This window comes from Stenella coeruleoalba, assembly GCF_951394435.1.
Source record: "Stenella coeruleoalba genome assembly, chromosome: 15".
NCBI lineage: Eukaryota > Metazoa > Chordata > Mammalia > Artiodactyla > Delphinidae > Stenella > Stenella coeruleoalba.
The window spans coordinates 73,962,997-73,988,451 of record NC_137161.1 but is presented as its reverse complement, the minus strand read 5'-3'; the positions used below and the strand labels follow the sequence as shown (position 1 = coordinate 73,988,451).

General features: G+C 37.2%; 1 protein-coding gene across 5 annotated transcripts in view; it reads right to left on the bottom strand.

Moving 5' to 3' along the window:
- The window catches only part of LOC307198930 (S-adenosyl-L-methionine-dependent tRNA 4-demethylwyosine synthase TYW1), a 286,923-nt gene that overhangs the window by 143,166 nt on the left and 118,302 nt on the right, over positions 1-25,455 (bottom strand). For all 5 annotated transcript variants that reach the window (XM_079946281.1, XM_079946282.1, XM_079946280.1 and 2 more), the window contains 2 exons: positions 18,394-18,504; positions 9,375-9,542 (listed from right to left, as the gene is read on the bottom strand). In XM_079946281.1, the coding sequence (XP_079802407.1) occupies positions 9,375-9,542; positions 18,394-18,504 (279 nt within the window). The remainder of the gene's footprint in view (positions 1-9,374; positions 9,543-18,393; positions 18,505-25,455) is intronic.

The window sequence follows — 25,455 nt, the reverse complement described above, 5'->3', positions numbered from 1 at the left end:
ATGGCACTCTACCTCTGTGATCTTCCTCCTAAAAACCCATAACGCAAGTCTTATGAGAAAAACATTGGACAAATTCCAGTAGTGGTGCATCCTACAAAGTACCTCCTGACTACTCCTCAAAGTTATGGGATCCTAGAACAGAAAAAGGCCATTAAGTGAAACCTAAGGAAATCTAAATTATGGACTTCAGTGAATAATAATGTACCAATATTAGTTTATTGATTGTAACACATGTGCTATATACCAATGTAAGATGTTAATAATAGGCCAAACCAGGGCACACAGTAACCCTCTGTATTATCTTCTCAATTTTTCTGTAAATCTCAAACTGTACTAAAACATAAAGTTTATTTTAAAATAATAAGGAATTAAGTTTAAAAACAATGCTATGTGGATTCTGCAAGCCATGCATATAACCTACCACTTGGTTTCCACAGACAGTGAACCACTATAATTGGACATTACCAATATGTAGAAAGGACTTCACATTTCTGAACTAAAATGATCAAAGTATATCAGATTCATCATGGTCTTACTAGTTTGCAGACTGATAGGACCACAGTTACATTTAAGCTGCTAGGCTGGAAACCCAGAGCAGAGGGCTGACTGTACCTCCTTCTCCCAGCCAGCCCCTCCAAATCACACAGACAGGCTGACTCTCCACTCACCAACTATCTGTAGTCATCTCGCTGTCCCTCTAGCTCAACCCTGGAACTGGAATATGCTGACTTATTTATCTCAATGTGAGTCTTTTTTATATTTCCTTTGTTCAAAGTCAGAGATGCTCACTGAACTTTCTACTCCCATCTACTCTTACACCCACTTAAAAAACCTACTTCTTATCAACAGCAGAAACTCCTTTATGTTTCTGTTTAGTCTGAACATCACTTCTAAATAACAAAACTGTTCTACGGAGATATTAAAAAGTAATCATCCATTAAAAAAATATTCCACTATTAGAATTCAGAAATGCTTTGCATGTGGTGTAGCATATGGCAATGAAAAGATCACACTGCACTGCAAATGACCACAGAGTATTCTGGGAATGCATAGAGTAATACAAATTATAATAAACTCTCCAGAGGCTAATTCATGTTGTGAAAACCTTGCAAATTTAATGCAGGATCTTTAAAGGTCAACTAAATATAGTCAATCCATGCTTGGGGTCTCTCTAGAATTTATTTATTTATTTATTTATTCATTCATTCATTCATTTATTCATTCATTTACAATTCACCTTACATTTTGAGCTATCCTGGTTCAGAGAGAATTTCAAATTTTTGAAATGGGTAAAGAAAGAAAGGCCACAGTTTGGGGATTTTAAATGCTGCACTTTCTGCCAATGTTCTTATTTTTACTAGCCAACTTTACTAGAATCAAAAAAGTACAGTACAGTAAGGCAGGAGAGACTTTCAAAAGCATGAATGGGCATCAGTTTCCTGTTGCAGAAAAAATAGAGGAATGGTGAATGAGAAAACAACTGGATTTGACAACTAGCAGGTTACTGATGACCTATAAAATAGCAAACTCAACAGTAAATATTCATTGAATAAATGAATGAGTAAATAAATAAGGACGAAGGTAAATAGTTACCAAAATTAGCAAGGAAGATGGAACAATGTCTCTGATTTCAGAAGGCAAGACAATGAATAAGGAAAGAAAGTTAAGGTGAAGAGCTTGTTAATTCACTAAACAAACACTGAGAATCTAATATGTACCAGGTACTCTAGGAGGTGCTGGGAATGACAGCCCTTGTGTTCCAGGAACCCTAACTTCTTAGCGAAAACAGCCTTACAAATGTGCATATAGCTCTGAAAGAAGTGGTCCCCAAGGAGGTTTGTTTTACAGTTTTAAAAAGCAGAAATTCACCAGATGAAGTGGGGTAAGGAGGGCAGGTCTAGCAGAAGAGATACCTTCCGCAAATACACAGAGGAAAGAAACAACATGGCAATGCCTAGTAAAGGCCCAGGGAGTAGGCGTGAAATGAAACTGAAAGGACTTGATTGTGAAGGCCATTAAAACCAAATAAAATGTTTAGGTTTTTCTCTTGCATTCTCTGTAAGATGGCATGTGTTTCAAAAATACAGCAGAGAAACAATAAACTTGGAATTGGCAGCAAAAACAATGAGGATGTTGAATAGTCAATGCCCACCCTCAATTATTTGTAGACTAAATGATCTGTTTTGTGGATTTTGTTTTTGTCTTTTTCCTTTGGTTATAAGTCTGCTTTTACTACCCTTAAAAAGGCATTCATCTGCAAATTGCTAGCCTAATTATTAAATGGGATTTGATGGGGTCTGATTAGGATTAGGAAAAGATCTTTTCATATAAGTTTCTGAAAAACCTTTCCAGTAACACTACAGAGGTAGCCATGCAACCATACTGGGTGACACTTTTAACATAAGCAAACAAAATGAGTTTACGTGCAAATAATCTAATAATAACAAACAGTGCCAAGTGGACTGGTTATTACTGTTCACTGGGGAGATAGTAAACAAAAAACAATAAATGTCAAAACTGTCTAGTCATAAGTCTTCTGTTCTGGACAAATGTATTTCTACAGCTAAAACCCCTAGATATTATATATAAAACAAACATAAGAAGGCTCTGAAAGGTGGAGATAAGAAGGCAGGTTGGCTAAGGACTGCAGGACCTAAGGAACGTAGTGATACGTTCCCTGGGTTTTAATTTTGGCTCATATATCCTGGACTGGGTGCGAGAATTCAGAAGCCTGGTTAAAGCCCACAATCTAGAAACACCAATGAGCACTCACAATCAAAAAAACAAAAAAATTAAGCCTCAGATTAAGCCTCCCTAGCCAAAGGACTAGGAAAAGGGCAGCCAAGCAAGACAGAAAATTTTTACATAATAACCATCCTAGGCCAAGAGAAAAACTGGCCTCATTCTCACCCCAGTCAGCAAACACCTAGTGGGGATCCTAGATTTCCACATTCGCCCAGCTGTACTGAGCTGTACCCTCTCCCTCCCACTGCTGGGGAGGTGTCAGAGAAGGTGCAGTGGGGAATCCTGCCATCCCAACCCCCCCCATTGTTTCAGTGGAAACCCTGTAGAGATTGGCAGGGTACATTAAAAAAGCACCAGCCAACTGTATATTGTCTCTAAGAGACGCACTTCAAATATATGATATAGGTAGACTGAAATTTAAAAGACAGAAAAGATATGCAATGTAAACATCAATCAAAAGAAAGCAGAAGTGGCTATATTACTGTCAGATATTGTACACTCCAAGGCAAAGAAAATTTATAGGAACAAAGAGGGACATTATATAAATGAAAAATAGGTCAACTCCACCAAGACGATACAGAAATCCTAAATGAGTATGCACCAAACAACACAGTTGCCAAATATGTAAAGCGAAAACTGACAGAACTGAAAAGAGACATAGAAAAACCCACACTTACAGCTGAAGACCTCAACACTTCTCACTCAATAACTGATAGAACTATATAATCAGCAAAGATACAGAAGAACTCAACACCACCACCAACCAACAGGATGAAACAGACATTCACAGAACACTCACCCAACAACAACACAATGTATATTCTTGGCAAGCGCACACAAAATGTTTACCAAGATAGACAACATCCTAGTCCACAAAACAAACCTCAACAAATTTAAAAGAACCAAGATCATAGAGAATATGTTCTCTGATTATAAGAGAATCAAACTTGAAATCAATAACAGAAACACAACAGGAAAAAAAAAAACCCAAACACTAGGAAACTAAACCACAAACTGCTAAGTAATCCATGGGCCAAAGAAGAACATTTAGAGCATTAAATGTTTACATTAGGAAAGAGGAAAAGTCAATAATCGAAGCCCTTATCTTAAGAAACAAGAAGCAAAGAAACCCAAAGTAAACAGAAAGAAGGGCATAATAAAGAGAAGCACAGAAATAGATGAAATTGAAATCTGAAGAACAGAGAAAAACCTGTGAAACAAAAAGATAGTTCTTTGTTTTTTATTTTAAAAGATTTTTCTTTTTTGATGTGGACCATTTTTAAAGTCTTTATTGAACTTGTTACAATATTGCTTCTGTTTTATGTTTTGGTTTTTTGGCCACGAGGCATGGGGGATCTTAGCTCCCCGACCAGGGATTGAACCTGCACCCCCTGCAATGGAAGGTGAAGTCTTAACCACTGGACAGCCAGGGAAGTCCCCAAAACATGGTTCTTTGAAAAGACCAATAAAATCAACAAACTGAATAAACCAACAGAAACAAAACAGAGAAGACACAAATCAACCAAATCAGAAATGAAACAAGATGTTGTAAGGACACTGAAAGGAAAATAAAGTAATACTATGATCAATTTATTCACATAAACTTGACAACTTAGATGAAATGGACCAATTCCTTGAAAAGTACAAACTACCACATCTCACCCAAGATGAAAGATAATCTAAATAGCCTTGTAACTATTACAGAAATGTAATTCATAATTTAAAAACTCCCCCCAAAATATGCTTCTAAGCCCAGACAGTTTCACTGGAGAATTCTACTAAACATATAAAGAAGAATTAACACCAATTCCACACAATTCCTCCTAGAAAACAGGAGGAAACCTTTCCCAACCTGCTTTAAGAGGCCAGTATTACTCTAATACTAAAATCATAGACAGTATAAAAAAAGAAAACTACAGACCTATATTCCTCATGAACATAGAAGCAAAAATCTTTTTAAAAATATTAGCAAAAAGAATTCAGCAATATATAAAAAAGAAATACACACTATGACTAAGAAGGGTTTATTTTATTTCAGGGATGCAAGCATGGTCCAATATTCAAAAATCCATGTAATCCATCATATTAATGGGTAAAAGAAGAAAAATCACATGTTCATAGCAACAGAGAAAAAGGATATGACTTAATAATTTTATTGTGAATAAACACCCATTCACAATAAAACCCCTCAAAACACTAGAAATAGAGGGAAACTTCCCCAATTTGGAAAAGAGCAAGTATAAAAAACCTACAGCTAACATAAAATTAAACAGTGAAAGGCTAAACACTCTCCGGAAAAAGACAAGAATGTCCGAAATCACTGTTCTTATTCAATAAAGTACTCAAAGTCTTAGTAAAATGTAATTAAGTAAAGGAAATTAAAGGGATGCCAATTGAAAAAGAAGAAACAAAACTGTCCCTTTTTGTAGAAGATATAATGGTCTATGTTGAACACCCCAAGAAATCTACTAAAAAAATCCTGCTGGAAATAATAAGTGACTCAGCAAGGTTGCAGGATATAAGATCAACATACAAAAATTAATTCTATTTCTACAGAATTCAGTGAACTTGTGACAACTGAAATTAAAAATGCAATGCCATTTATAATTGCTAAAACAGAAAAATACTTAGGTATAAACCTAACAAAGTATAGGACCTGTATACTAAAAACTATAAAATGCTCATTAACGAAATCAAAGATCTAAATAGATCATGTTCATGATATGCAAATTAAGACCCACTGAGATCATGACAAACCTGTTAGAACAGCTAACCTAAAAAATGACAACACCAGGGCTTCCCTGGTGGCGCAGTGGTTGAGAGTCTGCCTGCCGATGCAGGGGACACGGGTTCGTGCCCCAGTCCAGGAAGATCCCACATGCCGCGAAGTGGCTGGGCCCGTGAGCCATGGCCGCTGAGCCTGCGTGTCCGGAGCCTGTGCTCCGCAACGGGAGAGGCCACAACAGTGAGAGGCCCGTGTACCGCAAAAAAAAAAAAAACAAAAAAAACAATACCAAATGCTGGTTAGGATGCAGAGAAACTGGATTTTTCATCCATGGCTGTGCTTGACATTCTTCATGGCTGAGGTGCTGCGGCCCTCACTGCACAGCCTGGTGTCAGAACTCAGCAGATGTCTAATAAACACTTACAGAACTCAACTGGCCCGAATGAGATACGGTGCCATTTATTTCCCCTATGTCCATGTTTACACTGGGAAGAGAGAAGAAATCTTAGAGACTGAAGTCAAGTATTGGTCTAACATAAAATTTCCCAGTTTTAAACTCTTCTTTGAATGGCGTCAGTGGTATCAAAAGATGCCCTGTAGTATAAGAAAGACCAATGGACTAGAGGGCAGAAGGTTGTGGGTCTAGATTTGGCTCAGCCACTTTATGAGACTTTAAGGAAGTCTCTTCACCATCTGATCAGTTTCCACAGGAAAAAAGTGAGGTAAAACGTGTCTCCAAATCTCAGAAGTGATATTCTAATCCTAAACCTCATATTATTTCTATAATTTTCTACATAATAAGATAAGGTACATAAGGAGACAAGGCAACATAACTGAGAACCAACAGAAACAACAGATAACAGAAACAAATCCACAGAGATTTTAGATATTGGAGTTATCAGATACAAACAATGAAATAGCTGAAATTTCCAGTATTCAAGAAGATAAAAGCCAAGCTTGAAAATTTCAGCAGGGAACTGGAAAGGATACAGTGTGATATATCATATTTGAAACAAACAAAACAAACAAATTATTTAACTGAGAAACACACTATCCAAAATTTTAAAATTGGTGTGGCATTTAATAGCATATGAGACACAGCGGAAGCAAAAATTAGTGACTTGGAATACAAATCAAAAGAAACTGTCCAAGTGAAATAAAAAATACAATAACACATGTTTAACTGGAGTTCCAGAAGAAAAATACGGGGGAAGAAGAAATATTTAATGAAATAAAAGCTAAGAAGTCTTCAACCAATGATGGAAAGTATCAACCCACAAATTTATGAAGCCCAAGAAGTCCCAAAAAGGAAAATAAAAAGAAGTTCACGTCTAGACACATTAGAGCATAAAACCAAAGGGAGAGAAAAAGAAACCAGAGGGAAGAAAACAACAAATCACCTTAAAAGAAGCAACAAACTAACAGCTGACTTTTCATCAGTGGAACTTAAAAGACAGGGGAATATCTTTATGGTGGTGAAAGGAAACAAATGCCAACCTAGAATTTGATACCCAGCTAAAATATACATTTTTGGACAAAAACTGAGAGTATGCCATCAGCAGACCCCCACTAAAGGAAATTTTAAAAGGTGCTTTTTGGGCAAAAAGAAAACAGTCCCAGATGGAGGCTCAAAAATGCAAAAAGGAACAGAGAACAAAATCATGTTTAAAATGCAGGTAAATCTAAATAAATACCGACTACATAAAGCAATTAACAATACTGTCCTTACATTTATAATTAACATACACAACAATGACAGCATGAGTTGGGAAGGGAAAAATGGAGGTTGTGTTCTAAAGTCCTTGCTTTGCACAGTTACAGAGTAAAAGTATTTTAACACTAGACTGATTAGTCAAGTTTGCATGTAGTAATTTCTAGTGCACCCACTAAAAGAGTAGAAAAAGTATATAATTCCCAGCCTAACTGGAGGAAAAATAAGACCTACTGTGGCTGAGAAAATGAAAGAAGTGCAGAAAGAGAAGGAAGAGGGGTTCCAGAAGAAGCTGGAGAGGCAGACAGAGACTGATCACATAGGACCCTAGGGGCCACATTAAGGATTTTGATTTTCATGCTAAAAGCAATGGGAGGTCAATCAAAGGCACCTAAGCAGCAGAGATCTACATTCTATAAAGACATCTTTGGCTATGGTGTGAAGACCTTATGGAAGAAGAGAGAACTTTACTACCATTGTCAGGACTGTTTCCAGAGCACTGCCCCTCCAATCAAACAATTTGTTTTGAAGGTGCTACCTTACCTAAAAAAGTAACAATGAATAAAAAGCTAGAAAATAAAATTCAGTTTTGGCTTTAGTTTTTAAGATTTACTTTGTAAGTTAATTGTCTTTGCAGCTACTTTATTAACGTTTCAAATACTAGGTAGCCTTTATTTCTTTGTTCCTTAATGCTCCCAGTACATATTCTTCTGTCTAAATATTTAAGTCTGACAGATCATTAGGTCAGATATATACAATCTAATTGGCACCAAGGCGTGAGGGCCTTTTAACCTCCTGTTTGTTTGAGACTAGACCACGTGAAATTTTAATTGAGTGATTCTAATATTATTAAATATCATTAACCTGCAAAGCTGTTCAGGAAGCCACTTAGGTTGTGGAGGGAGGAAAAAGTGAGATTCGTGTTCAATTCAGCCTGACTTTACTTGCATACGGAGCATTTTTATAAGAAAAGGTAGCCCGTTCTTTATTACCTTTTTGGTATTAATTTATCTTTACTGTGATATAATGCACAAACCATAAAATCCAACCTTTTAAAGTATACAGTTCAGTGGTTTTTAGTACAGTCACAAAGTTGTGCAACCAACACCACTAAATAATTCCAGAACATTTTCATCACTCCAAAAAGAAATCCCATACCTATCAGCAGTCACTTCCCAGTCTGCTCTTCCCCCAATTTGCAACAACCACTAAACCACATCCTATCTCTAAGGATTTACCTATTCTGGACATTTCATATAAATGGAATCATACATTATGTAGTCTTTTGTGTCGATTTTTCATCTAGAATAATGATTTCAAGGTTCAACCATGTCCCCTTTTTTAAAAAGCACTTTTAAATGGAAAGTTTGAACAGGTAACTAGGCAGAGGAGTAAAACAAACCTCTGTGTTCCCATCATCTAGCCTCAACAACCCTCAACCCATCTACACACCCACATATTTCTTACTTCGTATCATTTTGAATCAAATCCCAGACACAATATTATTTCTGTATAAATATTAATATATTAATATATTAATATTAATTATTTATATTAATTATATATTAATATAAATAAGTAAGGACATATCATTATGATCGCTACTCGAACACTGGCCTTCTGATTGGGTTTTTTTCCTTTTAATGGCCTACTTCTACTAGAAGCTGAATTTCTCCTTTGCTAGGCATTATTTACTTAAAAAATACATTAGATTCAGACACTCGTTCTGTCTAATAAAAACACTAAAAAGGAAGAAGGAAAACCAAAATCCCAGAAATATTTCTGCAGAGGCCAAGATTCAAAGTGATCTAAAATTTGATAAACACCTCAATATTTCTTCTGACAGCCAGAAACACTCATATGGGGGTTGTTTACTATTTTCACTTTCCCTTGTCATTCTGGGAAAGGACTAGAGGTTATTACAAGGGTGTTTTGTTTTGTTTCTCAGTACACACGAATTACAAGCCAGAAAGCACTTCAGGTGCTTTGGTGAGGGCTGAAAACAAAGCAATCTCACACAGAAAAGACAGTTTACGAGTCCAACAGACTGAATTTGGGGCTTTCTTAATGTTTGTTTTAGGAAAGGTAGCAAACAAGTAGATATTCATTATAATAAGGTGAGGGGAAAATAAAGAGAAAAGAGAGCAGGAAGGACAAGGGTGATGGAAGAATGCATACTTGACTGGTTCTTACCTTCTTGTGAGCTATCAGGAGGCAGTTGGAATGTTCGTGTTCACAAGCAATTTCATAGTCGGGGATCAGATCCACCAACTCACAGACAAAGCGCACCACTTCTTCGTGCCAGGGCACGTTGGCCATGGTAAGACTGCTTGCCGAACTCTCTCCACAGTAGGTAACACCCTGTGGAAACATTACAACAGTCAGAGACAGTTACAGACCTATTTAAATGTCACAGAGGAAGAGCTTCAGAGCCAGAAAGGCTTCTACAGGTCAACCAATCCAGTCCAGGCCAAGCCAATCCACATCTTCAAGTGAAGAAAGCAGTACAAAGATGATCAAATTTGCTTGGAAGCTCATACAAGTAGCGAGTGACAAAGACAGCACTGGAGCTCCCAGCCAGTGCTCTTTACACTCTGACAATCCTGATGCTTCTTGGGTACTTGTGCTTTGTGCTACATCACCATCTACACTGTCTACTCACAATAATGTATCTGAACTAATAACATGTCTTTCCATTCAGATTCATTTGTGCACCGTAACAGATCAATTCTCATGGGATTATAATCCCCTAGTACAATAATGGAGGTATAGTTGACACCCATAAAAATTCAGTGAATAATTTACTGACTGGGAAAATAAGATAACCTCCTATTTTCTAGTATAATTTAGATTTGAGGTTGATAAACATGCTGTAAAGGGCCAGATAGGGATCCCTTTCAAATTATTCTTTTGGAATCATTCTAAGGAGATCACTTTGTAATGCATTTTTATGTGGATATGTATAAACACAGAATCATGCCAAAATGAAAATACATGTATAGAAATACATATACATATATACACACAGATATGTATATATATACCTTTACACACACCTACATGTATATACGTGTACCCACCCCCTAGAGAAATTCCCATTCAGTACAAATGCAGTAAGATAAATTGGTTTTTAACTCTTTTTAATTCTACCCGACAGCCCAGGCATGTAAGACACAAAAGTTTTATAACTAAGTTTTCCATTTGGTAAGTTACATAGTGATAAGTGATTAATGCCTAATTTTCAATACTGACTATCGTAACTCTGTAGGCTCTGTAAATACCCAAGAAATCAAACTTTCTTGAAAAAAGACTCGAATAGTCTAGATGTGCTACTAAGTAGGGAATAACTAAAATAGAATGAGGTTCTCTCTCACTCGCGCTCTCTCTCTCTCCCTCTCTCACACACACAGACTGGAGGGGACAGAATGACATTAAATGAAAAGCCTACAATGAGCACTGCAGAGTGACCCTGACCCTACAGATGGCAGTGCTGGGAGGGGGCCAAAAACTCAGATGAGTTCTGCAAAACCCTCTACTCCAGATGGCTGTTCAAAGACTACTTACTGGTGTACTACACTGAGATGACCTTTGCTGAACATAAACTAGAGGAGACCCAGCTTAATTACAATAATCAAGAGAAGCTTCTCTATTAGCCCACTGATTTACAGAATTCATTAAACTGAATTTGGGTTTTAGCTGAATAAAAAAAAGCAAATAATACAACAGTTTAAAAAATCTTTAAGAAAGCGTGGCTGAAAACTTGTACTAAACTTGCCCAAATACATGAAAATGATTTATTCATAAGTCAAATTAGTCATAGAAATGAACTTTACTTCACTTTAAATACTGTTTATGAGGGACGAAATATATGAACAACCATGTAGATACTGCTTAATTCAAAGGAATTTATTTTTTTAATAATACTTTTCTTATTTATTTATTTATTTATGGCTGTGTTGGGTCTTCGTTGCTGCACGCGGGCTTTCTCTAGTTGCAGCGAGCGGGCGCTACTCTTTGTTGCGTTGCACGGGCTTCTCATCGCAGTGGCTTCTCTTGTTGCAGAGCACGGGCTCTAGGCACATGGGCTTCAGTGGTTGTGGCACGTGGGCTCAGCAGCTGTGGCTCGTGGGCTCTAGAGCACAGGCTCAGTAGTTGTGGCGCACGGGCTTAGTTGCTCCATGGCATCTTCCCGGAATAGGGTTCGAACCCGTGTCCCCTGCATTGGCAGGCAGATTCTTAACCACTGTGCCATCAGGGAAGTCCCAGGAATTTATTTTTAATATTTAAAATGTTAGTTCATTGAAGCAGAGGTTTTAGGTAAGATCTTTTTTTTCTTCTTTTTTAATTTATTTTGGCTGTGCTGGGTCTTAGTTGCGGCATGTGGGCTTCTTGGTTGCAGTATGTGGGATCTAGTTCCCCGACCAGAGATGGAACCCAGGTCCCCTGCATTGGGAGCGTGGAGTCTTACCCACTGGATCACCAGGAAAGTCCCTAAGTAAGATCTTATATTCATGACAATGGCTTTGGAAAATAATATCGATTATTCAGCAATAATAAAGCATGAAATGCTAAGGAGAGATTTGGCTTGGAAAGGAAATGAGAGATTGCCATAGGTCATCACTATGCCTTCACATTATACTTCTCTACACGTTCGCATGATGCTTTACCATTAACAAAGCATTTTCACGTAAAACTTCTCATTTTGGCCGGACAAAATCCTCGGAGGTAGGGAGTGTGGGTAACTTCCTGAGCCGACTGCGGAGGCCGAGCCTGCGCGTGACAGAACTGCCATGGGTAGAAACCGGCCTCCCTGAACGGCCTCCCTGAGCCCTCCCCCAGCTGGGCTCCTCAACACCTCCCTCCGGTCCTCCCCGCTCTACATGGGCTGCTTCATTTCATCGCACACTGCGGTCTACCGACGACCCGCCCAGACTGGGTTCCTGATCGCACTTGCCCCTGAATAGTCTAAAGACATTGCGCTTTCCCTCACATGGCAGCTGCCCGCCACCTTCTGATCCCAGCACCACCTTCCACTCCCACCCTGTTTATCACCAGCACCAAGTTCTTGCCTCACAACTTTGGAAAAACAGTGTCCTCAAGAAAACAGATGGGTATAATGTGGCAACTGAAAGCACTCATTCCAGAATTCCAGAGGCTGAGAGGTGACAAGCAGACCCAAAGAAAGTTCCTGAAGAGCAGGACCACTTATGCGTCTTCCTGTTTGCAGTGAAAAGCACAACCCCACCATCACACTGGTGACTTCTGGATGGACCACTGGGCTCCAGGACATGGGGGCCATCGGGTCATTTTCACGGGCTGCTTACAAAGTCTACCTGGGGATTCAAAGTCTGTGGGAAGAGCTCTTGATATTCTAATTAAACTGACTGGTTGTCAAAAGACTCCCGGTATGATTGTTTTTGTCCCTGATAGTTTGAGGAGAAATGTCTTCACAACTTTTTGCAGCAATACATGTCACTCCTTTATCTTAAAAATGCTTCAATAGCTGTCCCCCCCACCAAAAGACCAGCCCACGTTTCTCAGCCTAGCACCTGAGGCCTTCTGACTGGACTGCCCCACTCCACACCCAGTCTTTCCCTGGCTAAATTCTCCACCCTCTCTTTGATCTTCGGCCAGGAACTCCAATCCCATCTAATCCCAATCTCATCATACCCTGTGCATCTCTCTTCTCAGATAACTGGCATAACTTTGATGTGTCTAAATCCTGAGCTCTTAGAGGGTGGGGGCCACACCCTATTCTTCTCTGTACCCCCAACTAATCTGTTCTAAAGAGCAAGTCACATGTTCCTCTGACATTAAACTCCAGAACTCTTTTCTGATCTAATACAAAATTTAATTCATATTTTTCAAGATTTTTCTACACTTCAATGATTATGAACCAACTGATAATCACTGGTTAGGTATTGCTACATACATGAACAACCGGTAATACTCCCTACATTTGTGTGCAGAAAGAGACTGAGACTATGCTGACATTTGTTTTGCAAGATGCATTCTGCAAGGATTGAGTTCTGTAGACAGTCATGGTGCTAATGCGAAGAGAGTTTTAAATCATTTGACAACAAATAATTACTGAGCACTTACTCTTCTCAAGGTGCAGTGCTAGGCAGAGAATACAAAGACGGTATTTCATTTACAGATGGATTGTGTTGTGAAAGCTTTTCAATAAGGCAGATGTTTACAACACGAAACACATTTTCACAAACAAGTAAGCAAATAACGATGGTTAAGCTTCCCAGGCTAGCAAATATAGGTCTACTTAAGCCTAATGAAGCTAAAATACATGTTAATTTACAGGGAATGGAACAGAGAAATATTTTACAAGACTAGCAGTAAAAGAAAAGAGAAAATCAATATAATAGAGAAACAGCTTCTATTGATTCATTTTTAAATAATGTGCTTGATGGAAAGGGATCTAAACATTTACTGAACCCAGGCATATGTTACCCCCTTGAATTCTCAAAACAAGTCCATTAAATTGATATTAGTATTCTAATTTTAATACTGAGGAAATTTAGGCTCAAGGAGGATAAGTAACCTGTCGCAGGCTAAATGAATACATTTTAGGAATGTATCAAAGCTTACACAACTTCCCCACCTGAGACTATGAGAGACCCGCCCTGAACCCTCCACATACACACACACACATCCAGGAAATCCAGGAAAAGGATATAAATGGATCCGAGAGCCTCAGGTATTTCACTAGCCCAGGGTCACTTTGTATTATCAATTTCACATCTTCAGGGCATTTATGCGACCTTGAGGTACTATTAAATTTTAACACCAACCCCATTTCAGGGTTAGGCCCTGGGAGACTTTTTCTTTTTACCAAAAGCATAGGTAAGGCATAAGCCTCCAAGTACCACTCTGTGTCAGGATGAATTTTTTCCTAATTCGTCCTTTCACTAAAGGTGAAAGGGCCTAGTCTTCTGCCACATCCTGTCTCTACTGGAGCTGCAGAGTACCACCAGGCAATCTCCCTTTTTACAGCCCCTAAGGAATGCCCTTACAGACCTGACAGACTGACTATTCTCTCAAAAGTATGTTTACCGTAGCATTTACTTCTAAGTGTTTGCTTCTGGAGGAATCTGAGGTCATCTTAGGCTGCCATCTTGCTAGCTCTTACCAAATGTTTTTTGCAGAGGCTTTATTACTATTATTTTTAAAACGCTTCCATTTTAGAAAATTTTACTTTGATTAATAAGACAACAACAACAAAAAGCTGCCTTTTCAGACATTAAATAGTTTAACCCTACTGAACAGGAAAGCATGCCTTCTCCATTTACTGATTTCATTTCAATCATCTGAATTATAAAAGTAATGCATGCTCACTGCAACAATTTACACAACACAGAAATATGAAAAGTAAAACAAGCCTTTCCTTCCCCTTCTCCCAAATCGTACACTGTTAATGATTTGATATGTATCCTTCCATACTTTTCTTATATAAATGTATCCAAACATATACTGTTAAAATTTGATCAAGTAATAATTATCCTATAACTCATTTTGTTTCTTAATAGTGTACTATTTTCTGTAAACATCCCTTTTCCTACTTCAGTTTAAGAGAAAGATACTTCATTAACTTGCTGGACAAATGAGAGATGAATTTAATAAACCATGTGATCCTCAAAGCCCCAGGTACTTGATATTACAGGTCTCCTACCAGAGCCAACTGATCGTCCCATGCTTTCCCCGATACACACAAACTGTTGTCTATTACCTTATATTTTATAATTTAAATAAGACATTTAAAATTGTGATTAGGTTACACACTTCTCCAAGATTTTTCAATTAAAAAAATCTCTCAAAGTAGTTCATTTTACTTCTGTAGATTTTGCCTTGTTCAATAAGACATCCATTTCCCAAACAGCAGATCCAAATTTAGAAAAAAGATTTGTACCTATGATGCTTTGACGAGGCCTGGCACATGAAGACAGCTCAGAAATATTTGTTAAATGCAGGGATAAAATAGTAAAATGGAAATCTTGTTTGAGAGAAACTATGTCATTATAACATCTCAGCTATAAGTAGAAGGCTTCATCTGTTTCCTAGTTAATAGTTTGTCCGACTACAAAATGCCCATCAGAGAATTACACTGTTTACAAAGTAGCCATCTTTCTTTAAAATTTGGTTGATTCTTTTCAGATTACAAAATATCTTCTTCATTATAGGAAACATGACTGCAAAGAAAGAAGGAGAAAAAAAGGTGACAGTGCGATCCAGCCAAGTTAATAATAGAGGTTTTACTGCAGCATAATTTGAAGCAGCGTTCTTTAATAGCTAAACCATAAATTAAAACACCACTAATCTCTGATGTTGGCAAGGTTTCCTTAAGCCGATGCGTATATTTAAAGTGTAGCTTGTCTCTCTGCATCATTAGAGTTCTTGCCAAGAGTAGCCTTTTGAAATTAAGAGCAATTTTAAAAGAAAAGTGTCTTGACCTCACTAGAGGCTGCTACACACTCAGCAATATTTCCTCTGCTCCTCTCACCTCCCCATCCCTCCAGAGGAACGTAATGCAGAATGCTGAACTTACTAAAAAACGGCTGTAAAGCTGAAACATGCTCTGATGTGACAGAGTGCATCCAGCTTCATAAACATAAACTGAAGAGTGGAGCTTTGAGAGACTGGGTTAATTGTCTGGTCACTTTCTCTCATTCTGTGTATTCTTAGTTATCCAAGAAAGCTGTCTGCCTCTGAAAACTCTATAGCTGATGACTTCTAAATCATTACTGCCAGGCCTGTCTTATCCCCAGAACGCCAGGCTTATAGAACCTGTGGCTTCTTTGAACCTACACTTTGAACCTACACTTGGATTATTTAAAAGCTATCTCAAAGTATTAAGGTCAACATAGAACTCATGCAATTACTCCCTAAATTTGCCTCCCTTCTCCACTGGTCTTTTCCATCTCAGCAAACTGTTCCACATCCACACGATTGCTTAAGTCAAAAACCCAGGTGCTATTCTTGATTCTTTTTGTTCTTTCATACCCTACATGTCATCTAACAACAAATTCTGTTGGATCTACTCCCAAAATAAATCACAAGTGCACCCAGTCCTCTCCAATGACCTTCCCCACGCCATCACATCTCTTGCTTGGCAAAAGTTTTGTTACCGGTCTACCTACTTCTACTACTGCCCTCTATAATCCACTCATGGCAATGGCAGGGTGATCTTTCAAAATCATAAATCGGATCGTATCACTCTCCAGTTTAAAACCCCTTCCTAGCACACCTAGTTTTAAAAAAAAGCCTATCGTTAAACTTAGTATAAAATCTGATTCTCTTATCCATGCATGAAAGGCCTTACAAAATCTGGCCCCAGCCCACCACTCTGATTCATCTTGTACCACAGCCAACTCCAACTACCCCACGGAGATCATGTAGGAGCTCTGTGGACCAGCTGTGCCATCTGCCCAGAATGCTCTGACCCCAAGCCTTTGCATGTTGTGCTGCTTCTTACTATTCAGTTATCAGTTTTTAAAAGAGTCATCTCCTCAGAAAAGCCTTCCTGTTTTTGAAATCTAAAGCAGCCAACCACAATATCTAGTAAAACAGCATATGCATTTACCCTCTGACACATCAATCCACGTACAGGTATCTAACCCAAAGAAACACTGGCAAAAACATGACAGTGACAACCAGACATTAGATGGCTCCTGCTGGAAGCATACACTACGACCAATGAAATAATCTTGAAATGCAAACATACACACACACACACACACACACAAATCTGATCAATCTTATTTTGATCTAACTAACAATCCACGGGAAATCTAAGGGGCAGAGCAACATGCAATCACCAAAATCTAAAATATAAATATGGGGAACTAACCAGGATAAATGATCCATTTTTTCCAACAAAATAAATTACAAGGGGGAAAAAAAACACATGGAAGAGGAACTAATAGATTAAAAGAAATTTAAGAGAGAAATAATCCAATTCTGACCCTTATTTGGATCCAGATTAAAAAATACTTTAGACAATTGGTTTAAGAAGATGTGGTATATATACACAATGGAATATTACTCAGCCATAAAAAATAATGAAATATTACCATTTGCAGTAACATGGATGGACCTAGAGATTATCATACTAAGTGAATTAAGTCAGAAAGAGAAAGGGAAATATTATATGATATCATTTATGTGACGAATCTAAAAATGAGTACAAATGAATCTACATACAAAATAGAAACAGACTCACAGACATAGAAAACAAACTTACAGTTACCAAAGGGGAAAGAGAGGAAGGGAAGAATAAATCAGGAGTATTGGATTAACAGATAAACACTACTGTACATAAAATAAACAACAAGGATTTACTATATAGCATAGGGAACTGTATTCAACATCTTATAATAACCTATAATGGAAAATAACCTGAAAAACTATATATATATATATATATATATATGTGTGTGTGTGTGTGTGTGTGTGTGTAAATAAATAAATATATATATATATATATATAAAAAACTGAATTACTTCACTGTATACCTGAAACTAACACAATATTGTATATTAACTCTACTTCAATTTTAAAAAATACTGTTAAAATAACTGGTCAAGTTGAAACCTTATATGTTCCAATATATGAGATTATTGTTAGAACTGTTTAGTAAGAACAGTATTCTGAATAAGTGTTTAAAGTGAGTGCATATCTTTTAGAAATACATACTAAAACAGTTATGGATGAATGGTATAACGTGGGGATTTGCTTCACAGGTAAGGGCAGGAAAATGGGTAGGAGTACAGCTGAAACACGAGCTAGTAATTTTTGAAGCTGGTAATGGATGGATGGGGTTCATTACATCAGTCTCTCTACTTCTGTATATATTTGAAGTTTTCCATAGTAAAAGTGTAGTTGAAAGCCAACCAATTACTCACTATAACAGTATTTTATTTCTCAGCATATTAAAGTTACTATGTAGTGAGCACTACATTCATTTTCTGTTGACGGTCTACCTCTCACTAAAATATAAGCTTTTTATATGTGAGAGCAAATGCTTAGTCTTTACTGCTCTTATCCCCAATACCTAGAACAGTGCCAGGAATCTTGATTAATATTTCTGACTGAATAAATAAAACATCCGGGACCTCCTGCAGAATTTTAGAAGATTGTAATTGCACCGTGGCCAACAAAGCAGAATGAGAACGTGCCCAACACTAGCCGGCAGGGGCTTACCTTCACCTCGATGAAGTCAGGGTTCCCCAGGGACACCAGCTTGGCATAGGCCTGGAGTTCATCCACGTTCCATGCTTTCACCAGAGTCAGCCTATAGACAGTACGTTGTTGCTAAAACAGAGGAAAACACAACTTTGTTTTTATCACCTAGGAAGATTTTCAAATTTCTTAAACCCATAGGTGAAACCTGGCATGAACTTCTATTTATTGAAGTTGCATTTTGTAGAAAGATGAAAAAAACGTAAACAATGTCATAAGACTCCCAGAAGCCTTATAAAGGCACAGACATTGGTATATTTTTCTTCTCTCACTTACAGTATCAAACACTAGATAAGACACCCAAAAGGTTCTTAACAAATACCCTGAATTCCATTTAGTTAGAAATAGTAAATTGACCCAACAGTTTAGATTGGTGAAAATTAATTCACATAACCTTCAGGCTTTCAGGTATCAATTGCTCAAAGTTATTTACAGTAAGGATTTCTAATCACTCTTGTCCTCTTTCCTGCTTCCTCATTATTTAATGATCTCTACTTGGCAGAAAAGGCACATTGATGAACTGTCAATGTTGCTATTTGTTTACCATGTAACAAAAGAGGTATTGATCTTCTGAAAAGCCATTAGACAACAGTCATGCAAGCCTTTAAAAGCTTTATACCTTTGACTTTGTAGCTCCCTTCCAGGACCCTAGACAAATTACTAAAAGTTCAAAGACTTATTCAAACATCTCAAAACAACGTGATTAATGATAGTTTAAAATCTACAAAAAGAGTGGGGGCAGAACCTGTAACTTGCCTTTAACCAATAGAATATGGCAAAGATGATGTGACACGTGTAGTTATGTACACATGATTACATCCATCTGTAGCAAGTTCCTGGGTAGTATCCATGCTGCTAAACCTCAAACCATGCTTTAAGTAGTAAGGCTCAAAATACGCAAGAGAAAAACAAAGTGAAGTAAGACGTGAACAAAATGATACCAATCTCTCTCTACATGCACCCCAGTGTTCACAGCAGCATTATTTACAATCGCCAAGATATGAAAGCAACCTAAAGTCCACCAACAGATGAACGGATAAAAATGTGGTGTGTGTGTGTATATATATACACACACACACACACACACACACACACACACACACACACACACACACACACACACATATACACACAATGGAATACTACTCAGCCATAAAAAAGAATGAAATTTTGCCATTTGCAACAACATGGTTGGACTTGGAGGGCATTATGCTAAGTGAAATAAGTCAGACAGAGAAAGACAAATACTTTATGATATCACTTATATGTGGAATATAAAAATTACAACAAACTAGTGAATATAACAAAAAAGAGACTCAGATATAAAGAACAAATTAGTAGTTACCAATGGGGAGAGGGGAGGGGGGAGACGCAAGATAGGGGTAGGGGATTAAGAAGTATAAACTATTATATATAAAATAAGCTACAAGGATATATTGTACAACACAGGAAATATAGCCAATATTTTATAATAACTATAAATGGAGTATAACCTTTAAAATTTGTGAATCACTATACTGTACACCTGAAACATATAATATTGTACATCAACTATACTTCAATTTAAAAAAATGTCGGGCTTCCCTGGTGGCGCAGTGGTTGAGAGTCTGCCTGCCGATGCATGGGACGAGGGTTCATGCCCCGGTCTGGGAAGATCCCACATGCCGTGGAGCAGCTAGGCCCGTGAGCCATGGCCGCTGAGCCTGCGCATCCGGAGCCTGTGCTCCGCAACGGGAGAGGCCACAACAGTGAGAGGCCCGCGTACCGCAAAAAAAAAAAAAAAGAAAAGAAAAGAAAAAAAGAATGCCAATCTCTCTACTTTTGCTCATGTCTGAAGATAACCTAGGGATGAACAGTATTAGGCAGCCATATCAGAAAATGTACTCAAAACTTATTTTTAAAATGCAGTGTATAATGCACAAAAAGAAATCTTCCAGATTCCCTTCACATAGCTAGAATTCACCCAATGCCAAAACCTAACAAAAATGGTAGAGAAGTGCAGGCCAATCTCACTTGTACTTATATATGCAAAAATCTTACAGAAATTTTAGCAAATGAAATTCAGCATTATGTTAAAAATTCTAGAAATGCAAAGATGATTCAATATTAGACTATATATTAATACAATTCATCACGTCAATAGGTCAACACAGAAAAGTTATACAATCACCTTATAGACACACAAAGACATTTCGTATCATTTAAAGCCCATCCCTGATTTTAAAACAGAATGAACAACTGAAAAACCATTTGGTAAACTCAAAAATTAAAAAACACATCCTTAACATAAAGAAAACACTCTCCAGTCAATAGTCCATGTCATTCTTAGAGATGTAAAAAATAGAGGCATTTCTATTTAATCAGAATAACAGCAGAATGTCCACTCTATTATTTTTATAAACACTTCCCTGAAAGTTAAAATCAAAGCAATAAGGCAAGAACAAGAATAAGTGGATAGGGCTTCCTTGGTGGCGCAGTGGTTGGGAGTCCGCCTGCCAATGCAGGGGACACGGGTTTGCGCCCCGGTCCGGGAGGATCCCACGTGCCGCAGAGCGGCTGGGCCCGTGAGCCATGGCCGCTGAGCCTGCGCGTCCAGAGCCTGGGCTCCACAATGGGAGAGGCCACGACAGTGAGAGGCCCGCGTAACGCAAAAAAAAAAAAAAAAAAAAAAAAAAGAATAAGTGGATAGTATACAAAAAACAATTACTTGCAAATGATATAGCTGGCTTCTTGGAAACCTAAGAAAATCAACCTAAGAAAATCAGATTAAGTACAATTGGTCAGTTACCAAATAAAAATAGAAAAATGAGCAGCTTTCCTAGCATAGAGCAGTGCGGTAAATGTGGACTCTGAGCCCAGACTGAATCCCAGACCACATACTAGCCATCTTTAACTCTGTCTCAGTTTCTATCTGTGCAAAATGGGAGTTTACACAGGATTAAAAGTGTCCATCTACATAACGCTTAGAACCATGTTGGCAGCAGTAAGTCATACTAAGTATTAGCTATTATATGCCATATGTATGGTACATATATACTTATATGTACAACTACAAAATGCAAGGCAAAGAAAATTCTACTTCAACTCTAAAATATATCTATAAAATACTTGATGATTATTTATGAAATAACATGGAGAGTGAAAAAAGTAAATATTTCTGAGACCATAAAAAACTAGCCTACATGGACAGCCATGATAGATTTCTAAATATAATGTAATTCCAACGGGAGTTTAAAATTCCTTTCAACAAATAAACTGGCAATGATACCAACAATAACAATAGCAAGAGTTAGCAATGAGTCAGCCCTTACTATGTGCCAGCTGTTGTTGTGTTTAACATCTTAGCAAAGATTCCAATATTTGTCTCATCTTTGCAACAAATCTTACAAAATAGGTTTATTAGCTTCACATTACAGATACGAAATAGAGGCCTAGTGCTGCTAAGTGAATTTCCCAAAGTTACACAGTTGGAAAGCAGCAAAGCTGGGATATGAACCCAAGCAGAATGAATCCAAGGCAGACTCTCTCTCTTGTTGCTTAACCTTTTCAAATTGTGAAAGAAATCATACAAAGAGAAACATACATAAAACACGAATGGACAGCCCAAGGGATTAACACAAAGAAAATATTCATCACGCAGTCACCATCCATTGCCTTTACCCCAAAGCTATCTAATATCCTGACTTCAACATTAAAGTTTAGGTTTTTGCCTGTGTTTGAAATTTATATACATGGAACCATAGACTTTTTTGCATCTTGCTTCTGTCATACAACACTGTGTTTATAACGTTCATCCACGTTGCTGCATGCTGAGATTTGTTCATTTTCTTCGTTATCTAATATTCCATTATATAAATATACAATAATTTATTCAACCGTTCCCCCATTGATAGACATCTAGATTATTTCCAGTTTTTAGTTATTATAAAATGCTGGTCTCTCTCATAACACTAGAGTTTAGTTCTTCCTGCTTTAGGGAATTTTATGAAATGCTATTATGACATATTCTTCTATGTCTGGCTTCTTTCACTGAAATTCTTTCACTGAGTTTGATGGTGACTTTAGCTTCAGATATATTTTTGCTGCTGTTTAGTACTCCAGTATATGAAAATACTTACATTAGTGAAAGTTGTTGGTTCGTTGGTTTTTTTCCCCAGTTTGGGTCTCTTACAAAATAGCATTGCTATGACTGTTACTGTACCTGACTCCCAATGGATGTTTCTTGAATGTTCCTAAGAGTGGAAATGCTGGATCACAGGATGTGCAGATACTGCTAAATTGGTTTCCAAAGTCATTTCACCATACTTCCACCTGCACTGGATCAGAGTTCCAGCTGCTTCTCTTCTTCACCAACACTTGTTGTTAGTCTTTTAAACTTTAGCCATTCCTGCACTGTCCTATTTTGTATTTGCCCGTTTACTGATGAAGTTGAGTATGTTTTTGGCCATTCTGATCTCTTCTTTTGTGAAGTACTTGTTCAAATGTTTTTAATATTTCTTTATTGGGATAGCTGTCTTTTTACTACTGGGTTTTTCAAATTCTTTATGTATTCTGGCTGTAAGAATGCTGTTATAATTGTATTAGAAATATTTTCATCCACTTGATGGCTTTCCTTTCTGATTTCTTCATATCTTTTGATCAACAGATATAACTAATTTTAGTACATTTACCTTTTATCTATAGCCTACTAATGTTCAGATTGTTAAGGACAACGAAAAGCACTATGGGGTTACTAAAAAAGAAATGTCATTAGATTTTATTTCAAATTATGAAATTCACATTCTGGGTTTCACTGTGTCTGTAGGGAGCCTGCTCGACAGGATGGTTTTGGAGACTTTAAAGTCTGTTTAAAATTAGTTAAAGCAGTTCCTAAAGTCTATAGAAGAAAGTTGTGTTATACTCCAGTTAGATCAAATTAAAACAAAAACTGAGTACAGATGTTGCTTGAGAGGCGAGAGCTGGAATTTCCTTTGCAAAGGACATACTTAACACTTTATTTTATCCTTCTTTTAGATTAAAAAAAAAGAAAGAAAAAATTGGAGTAGAAACTGGATTGTATTGTAGTAATTTAATTTGAATAAAACCTATTTTTTTCCCCAGTTTGGGGATTTACTTAGTAATTTTAATTTGCATAGGTTCTGGTCAGTTATTACTGCAGGATTTTCTGAATGTGGCATATTATCTAGTAGGGACAGGGTTCGTGTAATACTACAGAATACAAAAATGAAGATCAAAGTATCCAATTCAGGCAAAAAGTTTAGCTACTTTCTGTTCAGGCTACAATGTGACTTGTAAAATGTCACAATGAGATTTGTAAAAAAGTGTCAAGTAGCTGGCATGTTATAATTTCATGTATTTTCTGTTTAATTTGAGAGTCTAGGACTTTTTTCCCCCAGTGGTAGTAACAAACACAATAAAATGGGAGGGAGGGGTGGATCTGAAAGTAACATCACAATCAATGTGCAGCTAGGCTGTGCAGCAAGAAACCTAGACGTTAACCTCTAGAATTCAGACCAGATCTCTGTGACAGAGTTTAAATTTGGGTTTTAACTTATGTTTGTTTCTTAGAGGGAAGCAGTACACGGACTGAAAATATTGGGTTGGCCAAAAAGTTCTTTCGGGGTGGTACGGAAGAACCTGAACGAACTTTTTGGCCAATCCAATACATGGAGTGAAAATTGAGGTCAAAATTCCAAAGGTAAATGTTAAATGCTTATCAAAGGGAAGTGAGGGAAAAAAGGATTAAGTACAAAGTAGAAAAAGTCTGAGTAGTTAGGAAGGAGGAGAGAAAAGAGGAAAAAAGTATAAGATGAGGAAAAGAGTACATAGTAGCAATTAAGCTACTGGGCTCTGGAGTCAGCTGTGTGAGCTCAGGCATGCTCTCTGTGCCTCTGTAAAACAGGAAGAGTAACAGTATCTATATCTCATAGTATTGCTGTAAAATTAAAAGAACTAAAACAAATAAAGAACTTAGAACACAGCCTGGAAGATAGAAAACTATGAATAAATTTTAGCTACCATCATCACCACCACCAGCAGCAGTTACACACATTCATTTGTTCACACAGATATCAGTTCAACCAACAGTCACCAGGTCCCACTGTACACCAGGTATAATACTAGATGCTAGAGATACAGCAGTGAACAAGCAACCAACGTACCGACTGTTGTATAATCTACATTTTATTCTAGTAAATGAACAAAACCAAAGTCAGAAAAGAAATTAGCAACAATGGTTAATACCACAAGAGGAAAGGAACCAGGAAACCAGCAAGGTAAGACTCCACCACTCCTGCCTGGCTCCTCAAAGGGAAGGAAATCCAAAAAGGAGGGGATATGTGTATACATATGGCTGATTCACTTTGCTGTACAGCAGAAACTAACACAACACTGTAAAGCAACTATATCCCAATTAAAAAACAAAAAAACAAATTGAATGCTGACCGAGTCATATCATGCTTGTCAAAAAATTAATTCTAAACTCTTTAAAACAAACAAAAAAACCTTAAAATTGAAACAATCCCTCACTGACGACCATTGTTTCTAAAAGCAAAGGAATATATATTGCCTCTACTAGAAATTGGGCAATGAATCTTTCAAAGTTCTTAGAAAGCATACTTATTCTTAAAATGGCTTTACTTAACTAAATTTTTTACTGTTCGTGGGAGACAAAACAAAATGTGTCAATCTGATATGTCAAATAAGCAAAGAATTAGAAAATAAATTCAAAGATATAATTCATGATGCAGCCAAATGAAGTATTCTTTATAATCAAAGAAGACAAGCAGGAAAATTATTATAGAATCACTTCCAAAATAAATTAACTAAGTAACCAACCAAATCAAACTGTAATGAATAACTGAAAATGTAGATCAAAGAAAGAGGGCAAAGACAATGTTATAAGACTCAGTGAAGAAAATCCAACCCAACAGGAAAAGAAATCATAGAAGGAAACACATCAAGCCATTAATAGTGCTTACTTCTGAGGATGAGAAGTAAGAGAAGGGTTGTAGGTTTATTATT